General features: G+C 53.5%; 5 protein-coding genes across 5 annotated transcripts; 2 read left to right on the top strand and 3 right to left on the bottom strand.

Annotated features, from left to right (window-relative positions):
* The first annotated feature begins 214 nt into the window (after window positions 1-214).
* Window positions 215-5,594, top strand: CAOG_08485 (hypothetical protein). Its single transcript, XM_011271765.1, has 5 exons — window positions 215-431; window positions 824-3,890; window positions 4,031-4,173; window positions 4,300-5,296; window positions 5,391-5,594. Exons 1-5 carry the CDS (start codon window positions 324-326, stop codon window positions 5,537-5,539), a joined length of 4,464 nt encoding a protein of 1,487 aa, XP_011270067.1. The 5' UTR covers window positions 215-323; the 3' UTR covers window positions 5,540-5,594.
* Window positions 5,595-5,727: 133 nt separating this feature from the next.
* Window positions 5,728-9,143, bottom strand: CAOG_01193 (TBC1 domain family protein; the record flags this gene model as incomplete). The annotated part of the gene is made up of 5 exons (XM_004349640.1): window positions 5,728-6,898; window positions 7,073-7,736; window positions 7,842-8,083; window positions 8,172-8,395; window positions 8,808-9,143. The coding sequence occupies 5 exons, from the start codon at window positions 9,141-9,143 to the stop codon at window positions 5,728-5,730; spliced, it is 2,637 nt and encodes an 878-aa protein (XP_004349690.1).
* A 521-nt stretch (window positions 9,144-9,664) lies between these two features.
* CAOG_01192 (hypothetical protein) lies at window positions 9,665-11,694 on the top strand. The gene is made up of 4 exons (XM_004349639.2): window positions 9,665-10,361; window positions 10,659-10,799; window positions 10,873-11,076; window positions 11,195-11,694. Exons 1-4 carry the CDS (start codon window positions 9,873-9,875, stop codon window positions 11,576-11,578), a joined length of 1,218 nt encoding a protein of 405 aa, XP_004349689.1. The 5' UTR covers window positions 9,665-9,872; the 3' UTR covers window positions 11,579-11,694.
* Window positions 11,687-12,952, bottom strand: CAOG_01191 (hypothetical protein). Its single transcript, XM_004349638.2, has 5 exons — window positions 12,786-12,952; window positions 12,352-12,463; window positions 12,120-12,197; window positions 11,933-12,031; window positions 11,687-11,853 (listed from the first exon to the last, which is right to left on the bottom strand). Exons 1-5 carry the CDS (start codon window positions 12,850-12,852, stop codon window positions 11,775-11,777), a joined length of 435 nt encoding a protein of 144 aa, XP_004349688.2. The 5' UTR covers window positions 12,853-12,952; the 3' UTR covers window positions 11,687-11,774.
* A 1,697-nt stretch (window positions 12,953-14,649) lies between these two features.
* On the bottom strand, window positions 14,650-23,139 carry CAOG_08484 (hypothetical protein). The gene is made up of 18 exons (XM_011271764.1): window positions 22,435-23,139; window positions 22,208-22,291; window positions 21,886-22,077; window positions 21,515-21,805; window positions 21,095-21,355; window positions 20,688-21,002; window positions 20,293-20,535; window positions 19,390-20,147; window positions 19,054-19,167; window positions 18,746-18,968; window positions 18,497-18,630; window positions 18,209-18,342; window positions 17,763-17,886; window positions 17,556-17,684; window positions 17,169-17,427; window positions 16,901-17,037; window positions 16,392-16,775; window positions 14,650-16,075 (listed from the first exon to the last, which is right to left on the bottom strand). The coding sequence occupies exons 1-18, from the start codon at window positions 23,030-23,032 to the stop codon at window positions 14,762-14,764; spliced, it is 5,694 nt and encodes a 1,897-aa protein (XP_011270066.1). The 5' UTR covers window positions 23,033-23,139; the 3' UTR covers window positions 14,650-14,761.
* Between the last annotated feature and the right edge of the window lie 811 nt (window positions 23,140-23,950).

Below are 23,950 nucleotides of genomic sequence, written 5' to 3'. Positions count from 1 at the left end.
CGGCAACAAGCTGCTCTGTGGACAACGATATTTGTCGAGAACCAGGAAGAATGGCTGAAATTCGACTCTGAGCATCAAAAGTGCTGTGCTGTGTGTGTAGCATTGTGTGTGCACTGTATTATTGCGTAGCATTGTGTTGAATACTGGTAGATCGAATCAAGCAAAGTAGATGTCTCAACATGGATGCTGAGTTAGTTCAGCGAGTGCTCAGTCGTCTTATTCTATTCTATTCACAAACACACTCAAACACACTCAAACACACACACTCAACCTCGCATAGATTCATACGCTGCATTACAGAACATTGCTGCTTTGGCTTACGAATGAATGTGGTGTTTGTGCTGGACACGAGCGCGTCCATGAACCAGCGCGTCGGCAACGGCATGTCGCTCATGGACATTGCCAAGCTCGGCATTGAGCACTTTATCAAGGTGAGCGAGCGAGTGATTGAGCGATCCATTGTCAGATGGACGGAGCGAGTCGAGTAGAGCAGAGTAGAGTCAGAGCATAGAAGCTGAGTGGAGTAGAGCAGAGTAGAGTGAATGGAGAGAGAGAGAGAGAGAAAGTGAAGATCGGTGTCCTTTTTTTTTTTTTTTTGTTTTGTCTGAGATTGAACGACCTTTTTTTATTTTTTATTTGTGTTTGTACTCTGCTTGTCTGAGCAGCTTTGGCGCCCGCCCCTCCTTTGTTTTTTTCCTTCTTTCTCCAATGATCTTGCTCTGCTTCAACCACCCAGGATTGAAAAATGACTTGTTGATACTCAATGAAACGAACGATTTTGAATGATCTGAATGCATTGCGCGCGGGGCGGGGGGGGGGGCAGGAGCGTCAGAGGAGCACTGGCGGACGCATGACGGACAAGTACATGCTCACGACGCTCGCTGACGGACCGGCGGCCGTGCGCATTGGCTGGCGGGAGAGCCCGGCGACCTTCCACGACGAGCTCAAGGCCATCGACGCAACGGACTGCACTGCGCTCGAGGGCGGCATCAAGCTCGCGCTCGACCTGCTCAACGTCAACCGCGTCGGCGCGCCCAGAGGATCGTCAGTGGGGCCGGGATCAGGACCAGGACCAGGATCAGGACTAGGATCAGGATCAGGACTAGGATCAGGATCAGGACTAGGATCAGGATCAGGATCCGGCGCGGGTGCTGGTGGTGCTGGATCGGCCGCTGGCAGCAGCAGCGCGGGAGGCCAGTCGTCGTCGTCTTCGTCGTCGTCGTTGTCGTCGAGCCAAGGCGCCGGCGCAGGCAGCTGCATGGAGGCGTTCGCCGAGGGCCGCAAGCCGTGCTTCATCGAGCCTGGAGTGGTCATTGTGTTCACGGACGGCGAGCGGCCTTGCTCGAACATTGTCAACGGCGTCTCGGCCGCCCCGACACTGTCGCTGCCGTCGTTCAGCCAATTCTGGACAAACTTGATCTCGGCGTCGGACATTGTCTTGGACCCGTACCGATGGGACCAGCGCGTGTTTAGCATTGTGCTGCGTGTGCCAGGGCTGCCGCATTGGTCGGTCGGAACAAAATCCCACTTTCCGTTCGCTGGCCAGCCGCAGCTCGCACAACTCTCACAGATGAGCGAGCCGCTGTCCGCTTTGCCCCCTACGCTCATCTCTATTGCAGGTGGTGATGACTCTACAAATGGCGCGGACGGGCCCCAGGACGAAGGTCCTTGTAGCGATGCAAACGCGCTGTCAAAGTCCACACTCCTTGGCGCCAGCTCTTCTGCTCATAGTTTTACGAGTGCCTCTGCAGCGACTGCTGGTGGGAATGACATTTGGCCGCCTTCACCATCGATGGCCGTCCAGGACGCAGGCCTGACTCGCTCGCGGGCCCCGCCATCCAAGTCGACGCAGTGCGCCACCCTTTCCAACTTTACCAATGACACGCCACCCGCACACCCGCAGAAACCAAGCGTGCTCGCGTATAGTCTCCCGTCACTGTTCTCTCACATGTACCACGGCTCAACCCCAAGCACCCTTGCCGACCTCGCTCCGGTGTCGGGACTGCCGCTCGGTGCGGCCCTCTGCCCCAACGGGCCCATCTCGCCTCTCTCGGTCTTTTGCGAAGATACCGGCGGTCGAGCGCTTTCCTGCACAAGTGTCAAGGGCATGAAGGAGGTCTTGGCCGTGCTGGCAGACCAGCTGGTCATGGTTGGCGTGCTGATCAATCTCGCCCCGCTGGATGACAAGGCCGTGCTGCGCGTGCCCGTCCCGACGTCCGGCCCGCTGCATCCGCTGTTGGCCAACCTGGAGCCTTCCGCCCAACCGCAGCGCTTTGTCTCCCCTACAACCGCAAGCGAAAGCCCCGAGCCAATGAAGACAGAGCCCACCACCACCACGCGCCCGTTGTTCCAGCCGAGCGCGACAATGCGCGTCATCGCGGCCTCCAACAACTTGACGTCGAGCAATAGTCCTGTGACTGCTACCGCAACGGTCGCTGTTCGCGCGTCAATCTTGTACTCGCCGCGCGTCTTTCTCGTCACGAGCCCGTCGGCTGGCAACATTCCTGTACTGGAAGCGTCGCTCGGCTCGGCATTCTCCCTCAACGCCAACCGCTACTGGCCAATTCCAGAAGCCTTTTGGGTCGATGGCAACGGAACCACGCGAATCCATCCTCGTCGCGCGCATCCCACCATTCGCTTCTCGTTGCAGCCAACCGCAGTGCCCAATTTGCAGGTCTCCTTTGGCGCCACACCTGGCACCCCCGGCACCTCAGTCGCCATTGCGCACGACAAGTTTGTCTTCCGTGACACTGGCTTCCCGGCTGCCAACTATCTGTGGAACTCGACAACTGCCAAGGCGTCCACCTGCTGGTACGTCTACGTCGAGGGAAGCGCTGCGACCGAGGGCATTGGCCACCCGTTTGGATACATTGTCAAAGAGTACCCTGACGCGCGAACGGACAGTCCGACCCTCGCTCTGGTGTTGCTGCCTTACAACTTCCCAAAGCTGCTCAATCTGCTCGCGTCCCTGCCGCCCATCAACGTGCGTCCTTCCCAACAATGGAAGAATGACTTTGACGCATACCTGGACACTGTACCTGGCTACTATTATGCGCCGCTCTTTGCCGTGCTGCGACAAGCCAAGGTGCAGCATGACAGCCCTCGCCTCGACCCGTACGGCGGAGCGAAGCGCGGCATGTCGCGATTTGTGACGCGTGTCACTCAAAATGGACGCATCGACTATGACCGCTTCTTGTCGCTGATTGCAGCGCACAAGGCTCTGCCGAAATCGCATCAAGTGAAGGAGCAGCAAGAGCAGCTGCACCGCTCTCTGACGCAGCCCCTCTCGCGGCCTGCAAAGGATCTCTTGCAAGTGCAACAGGCGCCCTCCCTGCGCTCACTCGTGGCTATCGGCGGCGGGCGAGCTCGCGAAGCCACCGACGCCATGGCGCTCGAGCTGCCCTTCCATTCACCGCTCGACACGGAGGACGGCAGTCTGGATGTGTCCGAGGAGGCTCGAGCCAAGAGAGCGCAACGGCGCTTGCACATCCAACAGCAATACGGAAAGCAGCTCACTCAGCAGCAAAGTGCAGCTCAAGCGCAGCTCAACCACCTCTTGGTACAGCAAGCGCAGCCCATTGCCACCATCGCGCAGGCTGCCAAGTACCAACAGCAAGTGGCGCAGATTGAAAAGCAGATGCACCAGGAAGCCGTCGCCAACAGCGAGACGGCTCGGTCCATCACCAGCGTGGCCGAGTGGATGCAGCCCTGGCTGGTCCAGACTTCTCCGCTCGCGTTCGCCCAGCGTCAATCGCTAAAGCAAGCTTGGACTGCCCCCATCACCCCGTATCTTGTTTCAAACTCGGACCTGTCTGCGCGCATCGACGCCATGCGAGGGGCCTTGGTTGGCAATGCGACTGCCGCGCATGCTGCGCTGTCAGATGCGGAAGGTGGGGCAAAAAAGGGAGGATGAGGGGTTTTCGTTTGTTGAAGCAGAAGCGCGCGGGTATCGGGAAGAAGCGGGGAGGGGGGTCGTTTGCTAGTTAAAAACTGACTCTCGCAATCTTTGCATTTCTTTTTGGAATTCCAGCCGACTCGCGACACACCATCTCCATCAAAGATATGGGCGACTTTGTGCGCGTGCAGCAAGTTCGACCGCCCGAGCTGCGCTCCATCATCGATGAAGACAAACCAATCGGCACGCCGTTTGGTAATCCGTACAAATCCGACAAGGTAAAACCCCAACAAACAAACAAACAAACAAACAAACAAACACGCCGCCTCAAAGCTCGATGCTGTTTGTCGCACCGAGACACGATGCTCAGTTTGGATTGATGATTGTGCGTTGTTCGTGTGCAGGAGGAATTCCCAGTCTCGGAGAGCGCACCCAGTCAGCCACACTCGGCCATTGGCGGGTCACGGAAACGCAGGCTTTCGCGCTCGCCCAGCCCGTCGCCTGTGCGACCTCGGCTGGACAACGATTCGCAGCAGTTCCCAACTCCTCCGGCATCCACTCGCTCGCCGTCACCTATCGCGCCGATAGCTCAACCGCCAGCAGCACCGCACGCCGGCAGCACGGCGGTCACAGCTGCCCCCCTCACACCGCCTGCAGCCCCAGCCGTTTCCGCTCAGCCGGAGCCCATGGATGAAACACCCGATTCATCACCCTCGACAACTACCACCACCAAACCTACTCCATTGGTTCCTTCGCGGTATGCGCCTGTGACGAGCGCGCCAACTCCCATCCCGGCAGCAGCGGCGGCTCCGGCGTCAGAACCAAACCGCTTTGGAGGCAGCAGCTCTCGCTTTGCTCCTGGTCGTCTCCCAGCCCTCGTTACCTCTGCACCCGCCCTGCCAGGAAGCGATCGCACTCGTTTGGTGGGATTGCGCCCTGTCGCCGATGCACCAAGCTCGACCCCGCCTTCCGCGTCCTCCTCGTCATCATCATCATCACCATCCACATCAGCGACACCAATGGTATCCTCGCAAGCTTCAAACTCGCCAACCATGGTGGCTGAAGACACGTCGTTTTCGTGGACTTTCGACGCGGACAACGACGGTGGCTCGCCGCCAGCAAGCGCCGGACCAAGCTTGACCGCCAACGTTGTCGAAGCACCCAAAGCACGCCAGTCCTTGTTTGGACCATCCACGACTGCCAAGCCAGCGGCGATAGCGTCCGCGCTCCACTCCAAGCCAATCCTCTCGCCAACAGTCGCATCGACGTCTCCCACGCTGCAGTCAACGTCTGCGTCGGCTTCGGCGGTTGCCAGTGCTTCCGCGACACCAAGCAGCAAAAGCCCAACCTACGCCGAAATCAAGGCGTTGGCAATGAAGGAGGTTCGCAAAGCAGGCAAAAGTAAGGTTATTTTGTTTGTTTTTTTTTTTTGGGGGGGGGGCGGGAGAGCTCTTTCGTTTCAATGAACATTCTGACTGTGACTTTTGGTGGTCAGACTACGACGGACTGTTTCAGCAACTCGACAAGTTCAACGGCGATGCTGCACAAAAGCGAGCACTGCTGGCGGATCTTATCGGCGAAGCAACGCGCCTGAAGCGCACGCACCTCAGCGCCCAATTGAGAGACTATCAAGACAGACCTTGATGACGCTTATGTTGATTTGCAATATGAAACATTCAATGAAACACAACACATGTACACACACACACACACACACACACACACACACACACACACACACACACACACACACAAACACAATTCACCACGCGTTAGAAAATGAAAACACCTGCGAGACGTTTGGATGGATGGAGAGAAGGAAAAACGACCATCTAGGAGACCTTGACCTCTGTCTGCTTTTCAATCAGGAAACTCGACTCCAGAGCGTTGATCAGCGACTGTTGAGTGAGAAGGGCAGCACGGAAGAGATCGAGAGTCATGACAAGGCCAGACGGGGTGACTCGCGCCGACGCCGCAATCACAGCGTTTGCTGCTGCTGCAAGCGAAGAGGTCGTGCGCGCATAGCTGGTCTTGATCATGCCAGGGTCGACAGCAGCAGGAAGCAAAGTCACGGGGCCGTTCCCGAGGCCATCTTCGTTGTCGGGAGCGACGTCTCCCACAACAGCACTGAAGGCAGTTTGGGAGCCCGCAAGGGTCGAGCCTGCAGCTGCTGCAGGCGTACCATCGCTACTGGACGCGTCCGGATTTGTCGAGTTGGAGCGAGACCGCGACGCAGCCTCGATTGCCATCTCCTCCTTGCCGAGCGTGATGGCAATCTTGCCAACCTCAGTGATGGCGGGGAAGAACTCGACCTCAAACTGGGTCCCGTGGTAGATGGCGTAGAGGAAGCGCCACAGCCCAAAGAACTGAAGCATGCTGAGTCGTTGCCACATTTCCCCGCGAAAGTCGCGGAGGTCGGTGCCCATGGACACGCGAGCAAACGAGAAGGAGCGCGAAGCAGACGGCAGCGGGTCGCTTGAGCTACTTGCGGCATCGATGGAGCTGGAAGAACTGAGTGCATCGGGAGGCGTTGCGGTCGTCGTCGGATCCAGTGGCGCAGCACCAGCAGAGGTCGGTGACAAAGTGTTGGTGGTGCTCGCGGTGGACATGGACCGCGCGGAGTGCTTGTTCTTGTCGTGGGGCGTAGCGACCACGGGAACGATGGCTTTGCGAGGAAGGGACAAGTCGCCGCTGATGCGGAAGAGAAACTCCAAGCGCGTGTTGAGGTCGGAGCAGCAAAGAATGCCCAGGCAGTACACAATTTCCTGAAAGTCAACCTTGCCATCCCGGTCTCCGTCCAAATAGGCAAACACTTTGTCAGAAACGGCCGCTCGCTCGACGCCTTTTCCCCACGGAGAATGCCGGAAGAAGAGCGTCCGGAACTGCATGCTGTCGATCAAAGGACGGCGCCAATTTGCACCCATATTCACAATCAGCGAACCTCCACGAAGGCGAACTTCTTGGAAGTCGCGATACAAGACATCAAGGTGTTCTTGGGTAAACCTGGATTTGATCAGAGTACAAAGTGTGGAAGAGTATGCCGGGAGGCGGAGGAGGGGGGGGGAAGGCAACGAAATCAAAGTGAGAAACCACAAAATAAGCGCAATCAATTATGGGTGCTTTGGGTGTGACTCATGCAGCACCCGACAAAAGAAAATGGGGGGAAAAGATACTTACTTTGAGATGCCTTCAACGCTGCGAAGCATGGAGCGCTTGGAGGCATCCTCAAAGCCCTGGACAACTTTCACGCGTTGAGCATTACGCAAGGACTCGACGCTCTTGGACGACAAGAAGCCAAACCGCTCGTAGCTCTCTTTGATGAGCTTGCGAATGTTGACAACGGATGCCACAGGCTTGATACGATCGACAAACTCGCCCGGAGATTCCGGTTCCTCGACATCCGCATCAGCACCGGAGGAACTAGGCTGCTTGTCGATCAATACCAGGTCGTCCTCGACTTCAGTCGGCTCCGTCTGTGGGGAGTGCTTGGGGGAGGCACCGACACTCGGCTCTGCAGAAGCCTCGGCCGCGGGCCCATCAGCAGTGGAACTAAGTTCGACAGCCTTCATAAACGCGGTCAAAATATCCATGGCCTCCCCGTCGTCTTGAGCAGCCAAAAGCGCGTCGCGGTTCAAGTGCAACACGGTGAGACCGACTTGGAACAGGACCTTTGGGCCTTCCCACAAGAAGCAGTCGACCACGTGTGCCGCGCACTTGTGGTTCATGGGTGACAAGAAGAGAGTCAAAAACCAACTGATGCCGACCATGGAGACAATACCCAGGTCGGACAGGTGGTTGAAAACCTCGGGCACGTGTTCCGACATGAGCTGCTCAAAGACCCCTGCAGAAGGTCCAAGAAGAAGAGCAGCAGTTGAGAAAACACAAGTGGCACCACCAACCAAATTCATTGCCATGGAACGGCCCTCCCCCCCCCCGACCTCCTCACCTTGGTCGATCAACGCTCCGACGACGCGAGTCGAGTAATAATCAGGAAGCAGCTTTTCACAGAGGGCACAGAGCAACCAGAACGCCTCCTCCTCGCTCATGTAGAGCAGAAACACGGACGTCACAATGTTCATTGCTTGGCAGTATCCGATGGAAGGATTTCGCCACGAGTAAGCGGTGAGAACGCGGCGAAGTGCTGCAATACCTCGCGGCGATTGGTAGGCTGGATGCTCAGGAAGAGAACTGCATGAAGGAGGATTCAAATCAAGGGGGGAGGGAGAGTGAGGATGGGAGACGGGCACACAAAGTTTTCATGCGCATACAGCCATACCGGTACAGGTCGCGCTCGATTTCTTCCGTGGCGAGAGACTGCTTGCCGTGGTTGCGTCGCAACAATTCTTGGTATTGACCCGCACAAAGGTTCATGTCGTACAAGGCTCCAGAGAAGAGAAGCCAGAGTTCGGCTCGAAGACCGTCTGGAATGCCCTGCACAATGAGATCGTGCTCTTGCGGCGTGCGGTACGCACAAGCGCCTCTTCCGAACTCGAGAAAATGCTGCTCCCATCGATGGGTACGCACCGTTTCCGACACGGTTAGGCGTGGAATACTAAAATGGACAAGTGGCCACCAGCGAACAAAGCCAAAAAAATTGTGAGCTCACACGCGAGACAACCCACAAAAAATCAACGAATGGATGCTCTTGTGTTCCGTCTCGCATTGGATCGTTTTCGAGGCACTGGCGAACGACTCTCTGTCTCTCTGTCTCTGTCTCTGTCTCTCTGTCTCTCTGTCTCTTTATCGCTCTCTGGTGAATGAGAGAGTTGGTTTTTGCTGAACGCCGACCTCAGCACTGCAGTACGTTTCAAAATTGCACTGCTGGTCGACAACCGAACGCGAACCCCCCCCCTCCGCCCCCCAACTTCCACTCCCCACATTGACGGACTCGATGGTTCAGGTGAGGAGTTACCTTGGTGCGGACAAACTCGCGGGCGTCGCGGACGTCGTCGAATGTGGCGAGCGACTCGTAGAGATGCTGCATGAGCCAGTCCCAGTCCTGCTCAATCTCCTCCTGCGTCTCTGCGGTGGCAATGACAAAGGAGACGTCCGAGTCTGCCGTCTGGAGCAGGATGCGGAACGGTGCCGGGCGCGACTCGACAAACACGCTGTCCAGCGTCCCGACAATCCGCGCAGACAGTCCCGTCGAGCCAAAGCCGCGGCGCTTCTGCGTCACGTAGAACTTGTTGCGGTAGAGCGTCGACCACAGCGGGTTGCTCAGAAGCAGCTCGGTCGGCTTGACCCACATTGTTGGAAAAGCAAAAAAGAAACGGAGGCGGAAGGTTGGCGGGGACGAGATGTGGGAGTAAGAAGATTGGAGAATTTGGAGAGTGAGAATCTGAGAAGTGAGAATGTTCTTGGACTGGAACGCGAAACAATAGCAATGACAAGAAGAAGAAGAAGATGAAGAAGAAGAAGAAGAAGGAACGGGAAGGTGGTGACGTAATCCTGTTTGGTTTTGGATGCCTGGGCGCGTTGGACTGGGTGGTGGATGCCCATTTTGCTCAGAGTCTGAATGAGCTGGGTGGATTTGTGTTATGGTTATCAGTCGATGCAATACATTGCAGCAGCTCTCTCTCTCTCTCTCTCTCTCTCGCTCTGATGAGGTTGTTGCAGGACGCTGTGAGACTGTGATTCTGAGTTCTGCCGCTCTTCGACTTCTACTTCTACTTCTCCCTGTCTTCCCGCTGTATCGCTGACTGCCTCGTGCCTTGGTTCATCGCCACTCCGATCCATTCATCCCAGATTGCCTCACTCACTCACTTTCATTCAGGATCATCATTAGATCTACATTGCACCATCGCATCACTCCTCCTATTCTATTTGTCTGCTTTGTGCGGTTTTGGGCACAACTCTGGTTTTTTGTTGTTTTTTTTTTTTTCTTGTTGTTGTTGTTGTTGTTTTGAAGCTCCATTCAAAGCCAAGACATAGTCGAGCGTGTTTTTGAGTGCATCGACGCGCGCACAACGAAGCGACAATGAGCAGTGCTGGTGGCGGTGGTGATGGTGCGGCGACTGCTGCTGCGACTGCTGCTGCGGTTGAACTGCCGACGACAGTGGTCTATCTGGTGCGGACGACCTCTCACGCCAGCCACAACCACAGCCATAGCCACAGCCACAGCCATAGCCATAGCCATAGTCACAGCAACACCACTATTGCCAGTGGAACAAGTGATGACAGCCACGGCAGCACTCGTGCACTCGCAGACGTGGTCGCAGTCTCGAGCTTTGTGGTCGGACCAGAGCCAGCGCAGGAGGACGTTGCCAACCTGACATCCATTCACAGCCATCATCATCGTCATCATCATCATCATCATCAGAGCCATGCTCAGAATCAGCAGCATCAGAGCCATGGGCATGATGAGCCTGGTCAGTGCTCGGACGCGTGCTCTGAACTGCCGGGCATCGACGTGTACATTGTCGGCACCGCTCACTTTAGTACGGCCAGCTGCGACGATGTTACAAGCGTAAGTCAAGCTTGAGCAATGTTCCGAGGATTATGATAAAAGGGGCTTCATCTCCACTCTCTGTGAGAGCACACCTTGTGCACTCCAACCAAAGAAAGTGGGTTGGACGGGTGGCAGTTTCTCAGAACATGACTTTTTGATGCATCGCGCTTTGAGGTTTTATTTTGTTAGCGAAGGCTCGTCATACCCTTTTTGACTATTTGGTGCTGACTTGATCAACCCCTTCTTGCTGTGTCCTCGTTTATGTTTGTTTCGTTTGTTTGTTTGTTTGTTTTGTTTTTTTTTTCGGTGCCGCAGGTCATTCGTCAAGTGCAACCGGACACGGTTGTGCTCGAGCTGTGCAGGGACCGAGTGCAAGTGCTCGCGCCTCCTGCAAACACGGCCAATATGCCAGTTGTGGAATTTAATCTTAAAAATGCAGTCGCTGCAACTCGAACGGTAGGTTCGAAAAACCTTTGCCAATCTGATTGTGAAACTTCTGTTCTCACGCATTGTGCTGGCCCACGCACAGGGTGGAGTCATGGCCGTTCTCAAGTTGATCTTTGCTTCATTCTCCTCCAAACTGTCGCACGATCTGCAACTGGTCGCGGGCGGAGAGTTCCGCGCTGCGCTCGCGGAAGCACGGCAAATACCCGGCTGTCGCATCGTGTTGGGAGACCGGCCAATTAGCATCACCATTGCACGAGCATTCGCTGCTCTCTCGGCCTGGGACATGGTAAACCAAAATCAAAAGCTGTTGGATTTGTTCTAGTTTGTTGGTGGGGAAAAGCCGCTCACCAATACAAACTCATCTGCCTTTGTTCTTTCCCCCCCCCCCTTCAAATTCCACACAGACTCGATTGCTCTACCAGGCGCTGTTCAGCGGACCAACTTTCACGAAAGAAGAAGTCGAAAAGTACAAGTCGAAAGCCATGCTCGCTCAGGTCATGGAGGAGCTCGCGGCCGAAGTCCCTTCACTTGCCACTGTGTTGATTGACGAGCGTGATCAGTACTTGACCAGCTGTCTGCGCTCGGTCGGGGCTCGCCGTGTGGTGGCTGTCGTTGGAATTGGCCATGTTGCCGGCATCGAAAAGCACTGGAACAATGGCCAGATTGATGTTGCAGAGCTGCTCAGTATTCCACCTCCATCGAATTCCGGGCGTCGGTGGGGGTTCAGGCTGGCAGCAGCATCGCTTGTCTTGTGCACTGCAATGATTGTGCGAAGAGCATTGCGATAATGTGATTTTTGTTGTGATTCTCTGTGTTGCAAAGATTGTCGTCGCCCTGCGCATGCTGGTCTCTATCGACCCTTCTTTAGTAAATTGTTAGGTTTCAATGAGATATCAATTCAGCCTGTTTTTGAAGGGAGGGAAGTGGAAGCTACTGTATGAAAGTTCTTTTTTTTGTTTGCTTTTTTTTGGGGGGGGTCATGCTCTACATCTGCGTATCCTTCATCGAGTTGAGCTCGTCCAAAACATTCTGCAACTCTTCATCTGAAATCAAACCAGAAATGCTGCAAAAAAAGGGGGGGGCCAAGATTGGTGGTGAGCAGGGCATTTGAGCACACAAAATGACACAAAATGAGAACTTGCCTTGGTACCAATGCCTTGGCTTCTTCTGCCTGCTCTGGACACAAGCTCGCTAGTGCCGCAATTTCGAACTGTCGGAATTTTTCAAAGCGCTCGAGTTTGCTGGTTTGGGACATTTTGCAACAGGTGAGAAATCGTGCATGGACATTTGCACACAGAAGGGAGGGTGCTGCATGGCGGGACCACTTACTTTCGAACCTCGCGCGCTGTTTCGGTGTTCTTATACTGTGGGAACGCCTGTACATAGGCGAGAGTCTTCTCGAGTGTGCTGCCGAGCGACGCGATGCGAATGGGCGGGAGGTGAGTAGAGGGATTGCACAAGCCGCAAGCGGTTGAAGGCGCAACGACGACGATCAGACCGCATTTAGGATTAGCTTCGTAGGTGAGTGTGTGTGTGTTGTGTGTGGCAATGAATGGCTTACTTTGTGATGGGGATGCGGCTGAGCTCGGACTCGGGGTTTGTGTGAGCGTTCTTGCGGTCCTCGAGAATGAGCTTGACTTCTGCTGGGAAGAGGCAGTTTGCCTTTTCGAACTCTGTCAGCGTGGGAGTTGGAGTTGGAGTGAAGGGTGAGTGGAGACAAGGAGCAGGATGAGTGGCGAAAAAAAAGAAAGGGCGAGATCTCTCTGCCCACCGAGCCGTCCCCAGGCTTCCAGGTCGAGAGGCAGGGCGGTGTTGAAGGCGAGGAGAAAGAGAGAGAGAGAGAGAGAGAGAGAGAGAGAGAGAGAGAGAGAGAGAGAGAGAGAGAGAGAGAGAGAGAGAGAGAGAGAGAGAGAGAGAGAGAACGAAGGCAGGACATGCGGGCCGATTGCAACGAGCAGAGCGCAGTGCCACCGCGTATGGGAAGCGCTAACGTACTCTCAGTCAAACGCAAGTCGGCTGCGCTCTCCTCATCGATCGTTGTGCCGCGGCGACTTGAAAGCATTGTTGAGATGCCAATTCAACAAAAGCAAGAAAAAAAAAAAGAAAAGAAGAATGAATCAAAATTAAAATAAAAGGACAAAAAAGAGAGAGAGAGAGAGAGAACTGGAAAAAAGAGAGAGAGAGAGAGAGAACTGGAAGCGGACGGAGGCGAGAACCACGAACGACATTGAAGGGACGTCGATCGAACGAACGTTCGCCACGACAGCATTGTTGACTTGTTTCTTTCGTCAAGCAACATGTTGTTTTTCGTCGACACAAATTTTGCTCAAGTCAGGAGAGTTGGCGGTCAACAACAATGAGGAGAGTGATTCAGGCGTGAATCAATCGAGCGATTCGAAACTTTCTTCACCGATCGTTCGCGATAGCCTTCCTCTCGTTTGGGTTTTCAGCTAGAGCTCGTTATTTCCCCCGACTGCATTCCCTAAACAAAGTACCAGCAAGAGCCTCGTCACCTGGACAGTGCGGCGACCGCATCGTTTCGGGTTTTTCGGTTCCCAAAACGAAAGTCGATCCCAGCCGAAAACACCAGCGTGCCGCGGGTTTGCTCGCGAATCTCATTGAATGCCTTCAAAATCCTTCATGATTCAAGTGGAAAGTTTGCTTGGAACCGGAAAAGCGCGACAGCTTAGTTGTCAGGACGAGCGATTGTTGCTCTCGCTATCGCCATGACTTTGACTGCTCATAGCATGGTCCGCTCCCTCGAGAATACATCCCTTGATAACTAAAAGCAACTGCAAATATCATTGTTGATGAGTAGATGCTCTGAAAGATCAGCAGCTATCCCCAGGACCTGATGCGGAGGACGATGACCAAATGTGCGATGGGCTCAATCATCAACTTTCCAACCAGCCAACGCCGTGATTTATGAAAGACCATAAAATTTCATGAGACTCTGGATGTCATACGTTCGGATCGAATATTAATATTCGATCCGAATATTCGTCGGGTACTGTCGTTCAAATGATGCACAGGCGCTTGAAACAATTACCTGGCAAAACGCGAAAAGAATGAAAAATTTTACGGAAAAATCACCGGCTCCCTTCTCCAGCTGGACGAACTTGATTTTAGATTCTAATTGATGAGAAGTGAATTTCAGTCGAGCTACGATGCTCCAGACTCGACAGGGCTAGGAGCAACACGTCGCGCACCGTTCAAGTGTCTCGCAAACCGCAGTTCGAATTGTCGACACGCAAGCTCTCTTCCATCCCTAGCATCACCCCAGCTTGCTCGCACTCTACTCTATTCCGAAAGCCATGCATGCTCCAGTTCGCTCAGGATCAGGCCGTCAAACGTCAAAACCGAAAACCAAAAACCTAAAACGGGCCCGCACTTTTGGTTGCGAACTGTTGTCAACCACAAGCCTTCGCGACCAGCTCGCTCGAGTGCATTCAATACACCAGTTCCTCCCATTCCATATGGTTGGTAGAACAGGGTGGTTGATCCAAACTAGAGCACCTGGACTGAAGTTCATTTTGCCCGGCCTCGCGCTCGGTAATACGATAGTGGTTAATCGGTCACATTTAGGCTGTGGTGGGGAAACCCTCGCAAGTTCGAATCTTGCTTACCGTATTTTGCTCTTTCGGGGATTTTTTTTTTTTTTTTTTTTGGCCGCGAGTCCCACATCGGTCCCAACACACATCACAACGTTGATTGCACAAAAACCAAAGACTGAATTTGGCGACGTCGACCGATGCAGGCATGTCATGAAGGGTGGGTGCGAGGTTTTTTTTTTTTTTTTTTTTTGTTTGTTTAAACACGTTCATTTTTTTTTTTTTGAAACGTTTCCCAATCTTTCAACTTCGGCTTCTGTTCTCAGTTCAATTCCAACAATGTCTTAAAATTACATACAAGTACAATATTAACCTTGTCAAATCAAGAGCGCATCGGGAATAGAGGAGGCAAATCCACTTCTAAATGGACGTTTCAATGCTGGTCATCTCAAGCCACGCTGGGTCACCCGCTGGAACGGAATGAGCAAAGGCAACAGGTAATGTGCCGGGATCTGCTGCTACGTTGCCGGTCGGTCGAGCGGAGGGCAAGGAGGCCGACCGTGTTGCAGAAATGTTGCTTCGCGTCGTGTTCGGCTTGCCAAACAAGTGAAGCGGCCACCGCCAACGTGACTGCGAAGGCTTTGCGGGAGCACTTGCATTTCGAGCCTCGGCCAGCGCGACACCAAAGTCGTCCAAATCGCCAATTTCCTCAAAGCTCATCATGGAAATTGTGTCTGGGTTGACGAGATCGTACTCACTGTCAACTTCAGCAATGGGGTCGATGCTCGAGCTCAGCCCACCGTTCAAGTGGCCCAAGGAAGGCGGTCTGGACAAGGCCTCTGCAGAGGACGAGTCCGACGACAAATCGGTCGAGCGCTGCAGACTTACTCCGCGCGACATTCTCGCGGTGAGAGCGCGCATCGTCGTCACAGCCACCGAGCTCGCGCGCTTGTCTCGAACGGGTGCCGTGCCAGGGGCCGTACCGGCTTCCCGTTTCGCTTGCGCCGCTTGGCTCAGGTTGAGCTGCGCACTGATCAGCGACGACAGCATGTTCACGTTGATGTGGTAGAGGTCTGAATCGGAAAAATCAACAATGGCACTCGCATCAATGACCGCTTTGACGTCGAGCGTGTCAGCGAGCTCTTTTTTGCAGGGCTTGACCATGACCACGACGATGCGTTTTCCGCACTTGGAGGCATACAGGAGCTCTTCTTGACAGTACTGCGACCGAACAGAGGTTGGCGTCAGTACAAACAGGCAAACACGGCAGTGCTTGATGGCTGCTCCGATGGCTTTGCGCCAAAACTCGCCAGCTTCCAGCTGCAAAAAGTCAATCCAGCAGTCCAGCTGTCGCGCTTCCAGGTCGGGCCAGAGGCGCTCGCGAACAAACTCTGCATCTGCATGCGCCCAAGAGACGAACACCTCCTTGGGTTTAAGCTTGGCGGCGAGCGAGTTGCCCAAATTACCGCCGGCCATGATGCCAGCCGCAATCGAATGGCCGTGCGAGTGGCCAGCCCCGCGGGTCCGGCTGCGAATCGCGCTCAAAAGGCTATGGAGGGGTCTGTGGGTGGTGGCGGTAGTGGCGGTGGTGGCGGTGGTGGAGCCGGTGGCCGAAGTTCGCAGCTGACCAGTGCTTTCCAAGTACTCGGCCATTTGCTTCTCACCAGCCGTCATGTCGACCATGACCAGATCGCGATCTTGCTGGTCAGATGCGTCCAAGATTGCAGATCCGCTCTGGTACAAGAAAACCCAGCAAAATGAAAAAAAAAATGGGCAAGGCAAATTTCAGCAAAGATACGAGGGAACATTCACGCACAAGAATGAGCGCCAAGCAGAGAAAATCAACACAAAAGCCGGTGAGCACCAATCAGAGAAAATCAAAAACTCGAGACAGAAACAACAACAACAACAACAACAACAACAACAACAACAACAACAACAACAACAACAACAACAACAACAACAACAACAACAACAACAACAACAACAACAACAACAACGCAAAAAAAGAAGAAAAAGACAAAAATCAACAAACGACCTAGCATCGTACCTCTTGTAGCTGCTTGACAATTGCCTTGGCCAGTCGAGCCGCTTGTTCGTCAAACGTCGGTGTGGCCAAAGTCCGATCACCTGCACTTTCGACGGCAGCGGGTGTTGGTGCAAGCTCGTCATCGCCACCAACTTTGGCAGATTGCTCCACACCATCAAAGAAAATCCACTGGAATCGCTTCAAAAGCATGTCCAGTCCTGGATCAATCTCGTCATCAAAGTTGCGGTCTTTAATGACTGGGAAGATGACCTTCCCGTGATCGTAGGCGAACTGGATTTCCTCCAGGCAGTAGTTGGAGGTGACTGAGTGTGGGGACACAATAAATATAAACACGCGGCATGCTTGGATGGTTTGTGCCACTTCCTTTCGCCAAAATGCACTCGCCTGTCCCGAACAAGTGGCAACAGCAAGCCAGCAAGCAAAATGCGTCAGAGCAAATCAAGAACAAAGCAACAGTTTTGCAGGGGTGGTCGTGTCGATTCTTTCCTCGACCGCAAAACAGCACGTACCTCGAGTCGCATTTCATCAAACCACGCGTCAATGCCATAGTGAGCCAGTCCGGCGCCAAGCTTTTTCATGAATGCGCGATCTTCGAACGTGTAGCAGATTACAGCTTCGCGTCCTGCACCGCTCGTCTTCCAGGAGCCTAATGAGCAAAACGGGTGTTTCCACAAGCATTGAACAAAATCAGGCCCCCCCCAGTCAAGTCAAGTCAAGTCAAGTCAAGGGCGACTCCATCTCATCAGCGCTTGCAACGTGCAAAAGACAAAACCTTACGAGCGTGGATGGAATGCATTTTGGGACCCAATATATACCCCACAAGTAAAGCCCCGGCGGCCAAGAAGCACACCGACTCGATCGCACGAACGGTGCTGACGGACAATTGATCGCCAAAAATGACTGAAACAATCCAGCCAGCAGCAGCAATGGTGGTTGTAGACCTCAGAGCTGCCAGCAGATATCGGCCGTCGTCGTAAAGGGTCATGATGCTGCGCAAACGAAGGCTCAAGAAGGAGCACGCCAACAGCAGGCATATCTACAGACAGACAGACAGGGGTATGTACGCGATTTGAGTCGTCAAGGTCTCAACCCCCCCCCCCCACACAAACAAACAAACAAACAAACCAACAAACAAAAAAACAAGCAGCAGCCAATCTCACGTACCTCGAGCGCATACATTGTCCACGAAAAAGCCGCGTGTCCGAACGCGCATTCAAACGTGACAGTGTTGGCTGTAATGTATGCAATTTCAGCGGTCGATGGATAGACGGCGGTCCAGATTGCAAGAAGAGTCTAAAAGTTCAGATCGATCGTCAATGAGTTGGTTGAAACAGGCTACGGGTCGGAGTCGGCAGTGCTCGCACTACTCACTAGACAAGTAAGGACGGAGCCACCAACAATCCGAATCATATCAACAGTGTTCACACGCAGTTCAAAATTCCGTGCGGTCGAGAACGAGCGTGGTTTCGAAAAGGCCAGTTTGCTTGCAATAGTTCTGAGGAATCAAACCAAACAAACAAACAAACAAACAAACAAACAAACAAACAAACAAACAAACAAACAAACAAACAAACAAACAATCAAACAAACAAGCCAACAAACAAACAAACAAACAAACAAACAAACAAACAAACAAACAAACAAACAAACAAACAAACAAACAAACAAACAAACAAACAAACAAACAAACAAACAAACAAACAAACAAACAAACAAACAAACAAACAAACAAACAAACAAACAAAGCAGAACGACTGTAAGTAGAGATTTCAAGCACGCTCAGGCACACTGTACACAGCAGCAGCGATCGATCGTACGATAATCCCAGAACATATGCAAGGTGCCCGCTCCAAAGAATGACGCCACATAGTGCGTCCGATGGTCGATTCTGGAGCCGGAAGAATAGTTGCAAGAAGCACAAGGCGCTTGCCAGCCCAAGCAGTTGACACCACTGCACGGGAATCAATTCCAACAGATCAAATTAAGGCACCAAACCAGCAAAGGACGTGGTGAGATGATATTTGCATGCCCAACGCCTTTTGGAGTTATCACAAAACCGCAAAAACCAAGCCAACTCAAAAGTCCCGCCGAAAGCAAACTCATACCGTTTCTCCTGCAATCAGAATGATCTTGTGATCATTACATCGATGAACCACGATAAGACACCCGAAAATACCGAGAATAAGCCAGCCCGCAATGACGCTCAAGACAATGGAGAGCACTTTGTTGGCCGATTCCTCTAATTCAGTTGCATACCGTGAGTCTCGAACCATCCTTGTTGTTCATTCATAACAAAAAAGGCATGCGCCCTCCCGAATAGATCAATCACCAAAAGTTGAAGAAAACGAACGTACCGGCGACGCAGTGTGAGAACATGGTCAAGTCGTCCCAGATTAGCAAATGATCCGACGGACAAGCAGCGATGGTAACGGGCAGCGCATTCTCCAAAAACACGCTTGTTGTTGTGCCATCGAACAGCGTCGGGACGAGCGCGTAGCTGCCTGGATGGCCGAACACTTTAACTTCCGGAATGTCGGCCGTCCCTTGTTTTGGGACAACGGAGGCGATTCCAACAGCCTAAAGCCAAACAGAACAAGCAGACAGGGTTAGCCTGTCAGAATGGACAAAAGTCGCTTTTGTTTGAACGTTTGCTTCTGCTTACGATGGCCGAATCAGTCACGTCACCCGCTGCGTCAAACAACCGCAAGGACACGTAGGCAGCCGTGTCAAACTGCACAAGTTGATTCAAGCCATCGAGCAGTCGCACACCACCAACCTGCACAAGAGGAAACAAAACAAAACAAGCATCGACAAAGGGGCGAAACCAGCCAAAAAGAAAAAAAAAGAAAAAAAGAAACAAAAAAAAAAAAAAAAAAACAAACAAACAAAAAAAAAAACAAACAAAAAAACAAACCCATCAAACACAAAACAAAACTCAGTTGGTCACACATGTGGCACGCATTCGCCCCCCCCCCTTCACCAGAGTCCAGCGACATACCGAAACACTGCCACCCGAAAAAATGGAGACGGGGTTGCTGGCTAGGAAGGGTGCATGGGTGCAGAACGTGGCGATGCTCGCTCCATACAAACTCGCCGTGTTGTTGGAGCTCGTGCTGCCATTCGCAACAATGTCAACAAACGACACAGCATTTGAAAAGCAAGCGCCGCCACGCCGAGCCGCATTGTCTTGGAAGATGCATCCGGAAATGAGAACTGCCGCAGCTGGCAACGACAATGAGCTGGTCAACAGCATTGCACCGCCGCTTTCGGAGGCTTGGTTGGCGCTAAACTCGGATGACTCGAGCTGAAAGGTTAAACCAGGCTTGGTAGGCAAGGTGTTGCCTCTAGCGTCGTCAAATACGAGCGCCCCACCGCTCCCCACAAGTGCCCGGTTGCCGGAAAAGGCGCTTTGAGCGACCTGCAAGTCTCCCATGTACGCACAGCCGACACCACCATCACCCGTCTGAGCCACGTTGTCTGTAAAGACGCTCGAGTTCAGGCTGACGGTGACAAAGTCGCGCGGCTGCAGATTGGGTTGGACGCCAAGCTGCAAAAGCAGCGGGTCGAGTAGCTTTGTGAGGTCGGCTACGCTCTGGGCGACAGGGTTTCGACCTGCATACGTCTCTGCAGTCACGCCAGACGACGCAAAGACACCGCCAGACGTCACCGCCATGTTCTGGTGGGCTGTCACATTGAGCATGGCGAGATTTGCACAATCATCGAGGTAGACGACGCCGGCAAGCGGGGCAAAGTTTTCTACAGAGGGTTGTGTTGGATGTGAGAGCGCAAGTGGAAAAACAAATGAGAGTTGGAGCGCACCAGTGAGAAAGCGTGTCGACAGTCAAAGCAGCACGCATTGAAAGAAAGGGAACAGGAAGGTTCAACCTTTCGGGAACGTTACCTGTAATCTCACAGTCGAAAAACACAACGGACGCGGCGCTGCGGGCATACACCACGCCACCCGCTCCGGTCAAAGCATAGTTGGCTGTCAGCCTTGATTCTTGAAATCGGAGCTGGCCAAACGTGTCAACGACAGCAACTCCTCCCGAAACAACCGCATAGTTGAGGGTCATGTTGCAATTCGAAACCACGACCGACGACGCGTCGGTGGAGGACACGACGCCACCGGATGCAGCAAAATTGTCTGTAGAGAGATGTAAAACCAACCAACTGAGAGTGAGATTGGCAAGTCACGGCACGATATGCAGTTGTTCGGCCAACAGCAACATGCAAGAAGCAAGGCGACCCGGGACAACACGAAGCAAGGCGACTCGGGACAACACATGAAGCACGTACTGGTAAACGAGCTGTCGGAAATGTCAATGAATGATGTCTGGGTCAGATGAACAACACCCCCAACACCGGAAGCTTTGCACTCGGAAACAACACATCCATTGAAAAGTAGCGCAGAAAATCCGCTAAGAGCAGCCACTCCGCCAGACAAGGCAGAGTCAGCCAGAAAGGTACACTGCGACACGTTTGCCGCACCGTTTTCCAAAATGATGGCGCCGCCCGAAATGGCAGAATTGTTGAGAAAAAGCGAGTTCAGGACGGCGACAGTCGCTTGCTCACCGAGGGAAGCAACAGCACCGCCGAAAACAGCACGATTGTCTAACACGAGCGGGGTGAGCAATGTGAGACGACACTGAAGTGGAGAAACAAGCAAAGAAAAGCAGCGTGACGAGGCGCATCGTGTCGCGTACCACTGAGCAGGCTGGAGGTCATTTCCAGCGATGCAGCGTCCGTGATGGCAAAGCAACCACCGTATCCGGATGCAGTGTTGTTGTCGCAAATACAATGCTCGATGACTAATTGAAAGTTTTGTGCCACCATCGCAACAGCACCATTCCCAGAAGTCCAATTGTTATCAAAGGTACAGTTCTGAAAGATGGCGGTCCCCGAGTTTCTCGCATTCAGAACGCCAGAGGCGTAGTTGTCCCCCGAGGGAGAGAGGCAGTCATTTTCTTTGGAAGAGGAGGAGGAGGAGGAGGAGGAGGAGGAGGAGGAGGAGGAGGAGGAGGAGGAGGCGATGACGATGGCGATGGCGCGGAGAAAGTGAATCATGACGTGACAAGAGAGGTGAGCCAACAATCAATACAACATCCCTGAAAATCGTCTCGTACCGGAAAATGTGCACCTAGTCGCGATAAGAGCACTGTCGCTGTTTCGCTGAGGATCAAAGTCAATCACTCCAGCGGAAAAGCCACTGTTGTGGAGAAAGAAGCACGAGGCCATGGCAACGACAGCGGCTCCTCTGGCGAGCAAGAACCCGGCTGCGCGACCGGATGTGCCAAATTCATCGCCGGCTGAATTGTTGGCCACAATGACTCGGTCCAAGACCAGACGAATCGGATTGCTCGCAGACAGTGTGTCATCGGATTGAAGGCAAAGTTGTGCAGCGATCGCGAGATTGTCTGCCAAAAGCGTAGGAGACAGAATTCAACAAAAAGGGGGAACGGAGTCGACAGCAAAGCTTGCGCCATCGGGATCGTACCTGCAAATACGCAATCACTAAAGGTGCTTGATGAAGGACCAAGCAAACCAACGCTGCCGAACGACCCGCTGCCGTTTTCCAAAAAGTAGCAGTTGGAAAAGCTGCTCGTGGTGTTGTCAGAGCCCTGCACGCACGACGATACAAGTGGCGCGCTGCTCGATGGGGCTTGGCCGAGAGATGCTTGTCCATTGTCTGGAATGAGAATCACCAAGCGAGCAGCAGCAAACAAAAAAAAAAAAACAAAAAAAACACAACCAAGAACAGACCAACAAACAATCAATCACCCAGGAACAGTTTGTTCGTGCACCCGGAATAAACTCACCAGCAAACGAAACGTTGGAGAAGAACGCAGAGGAGCTCCTGTTGAGTTGCACAGCAGTAGTTGCGCATCCGACAAGTTGCACATCTGTGTAAGTCAAACAACGAGCGACAACGAGTGAGTGAATATGCTATGCCATGCCATCATGTTGAAACCGCAGCCTTCCCCCATCATTGACATTTAAATGTAAACGACGAATTGTTGTGATTCCCTGTCAGTGAGTGAGCTACCTTGTATTGACAGGCGCGCAGATGGCTCAACGGAAAACCCGACGCCCGCCTGGCAGACCAGCGCGATGAGCTGTTGAAACGCGCTGCGAGCACTGGCTCCGAGCCTGTCTCGCGCATCTTCCAATGTGGGCTTGTTGCTGGCAGGAGCCGCGCCGTCGGGTCCGAGTGGCACGCTCCCGCGAATCCAGACCGCCGAACCGGGTGGAATCGCTATGGTCGTGGGCAGGACGATCGTGCCAGCGGCCGCAGCCAGTGCCAGTGATGGGGGCGTGGCTGTGGTGGCTGTGGTGGCTGTGGTGGCTGCGGGTGGGGTGAGGACGAGGACGAGGCGCGTTGCTGGGTTTGCATAGAGCTGGATTGCAGACTGGAGCTGATTCGCGTCCGAGACGTTGATCTGCACGACCGCTCCTACTGCGTCGGCGTCAGGGCTGAGCAGCGCGTGGGACGGAGATGCGTGCACGGCAGAGTGACTGCTGGTGCTGGTGGTGGCGGTGCTCGGTTGGCCATGCGCAGGCTGCAGCACGAGCAGCATGATCATCATCATCACCACCAGCGAAACCATCATGACGCGACCGGCAGATTGCCTCAAGTCGAGCATTGGGCGTGCTATGGAAAGGGGGAAGAGTGCTCACTCGCACACTCGCGCACACACGCAAGCACAATGCAGGCAGAGCAGCCCAAGAGCACAAGCGCACCTCCGTTGCGTTGCGTTGGGGAGCAAACGAGGGTGAGGTTGACCAAGCAAAACGCCTCAGAAAAAAAAAAAAAAAAAAAAAAAAAAGAATGAACTGCTCTGGAGTGCAGCCAGAAAAGAAGAGGAAGGCTCCCAAACAGCACCGAAACAACCGAACGAAAAACCAAACACGTCCACGAACATCAACTGTGTCTCAACATGTCGAGTTATCGTCGTCATGATGAAGCTGGACAAACGAAACAAACACACCATTGACACGTTGACGCCATGACTTCCAAAAATACCACTTGAACAGGTTCAGTTGCCGTTTCACCTGCATCCCGTACACTTGTCTTGAACACGATGCTGAGTGCTCGTCTTTTGCTCATCAAAGCAGCGTTCCGCGGTGCTGCTTCATGTACTACCACGACTCTTGCGCCGAAACGTCTGCATGGTAAGGTTCTTGCTCCAGTTTCAGTCCACCGACGCCCTCCCACTTCTCTGCTGGTCAATGAGAGCCGACGCGCGGTGTACCTCCACCGTCGTTGTGTGGCGTGCATGCGCGCCAACGTTCGGCCAAATGTTGTTTCTCGCTTCTGTGCTGAGTTTCGCCTCATTACCGGGCATCAGGGCCCCTAGACTCGCGCTCCGCCCCGTGTCTACAATGTCAACTCCATCAGCTGCGTACTAGGAGCTGGTGACTGGTGTGCGTCGTCTCTTTCGGCTTGAAGACGTGTCTCGGCTGCGTTGGTTTTAACCAAATCAAGCGATCTGTATTCTCTTGGCGATTGCAATCCTTCTCGACTTCTCGACTTGAATGTGTGACAGCAAGTGCTACTTGCT

This window comes from Capsaspora owczarzaki (assembly GCF_000151315.2).
Source record: "Capsaspora owczarzaki ATCC 30864 unplaced genomic scaffold supercont2.2, whole genome shotgun sequence".
Taxonomy (NCBI): Eukaryota; class Filasterea; order Ministeriida; family Capsasporidae; genus Capsaspora; species Capsaspora owczarzaki.
This window is presented reverse-complemented; position numbering and strand designations above follow the sequence as displayed.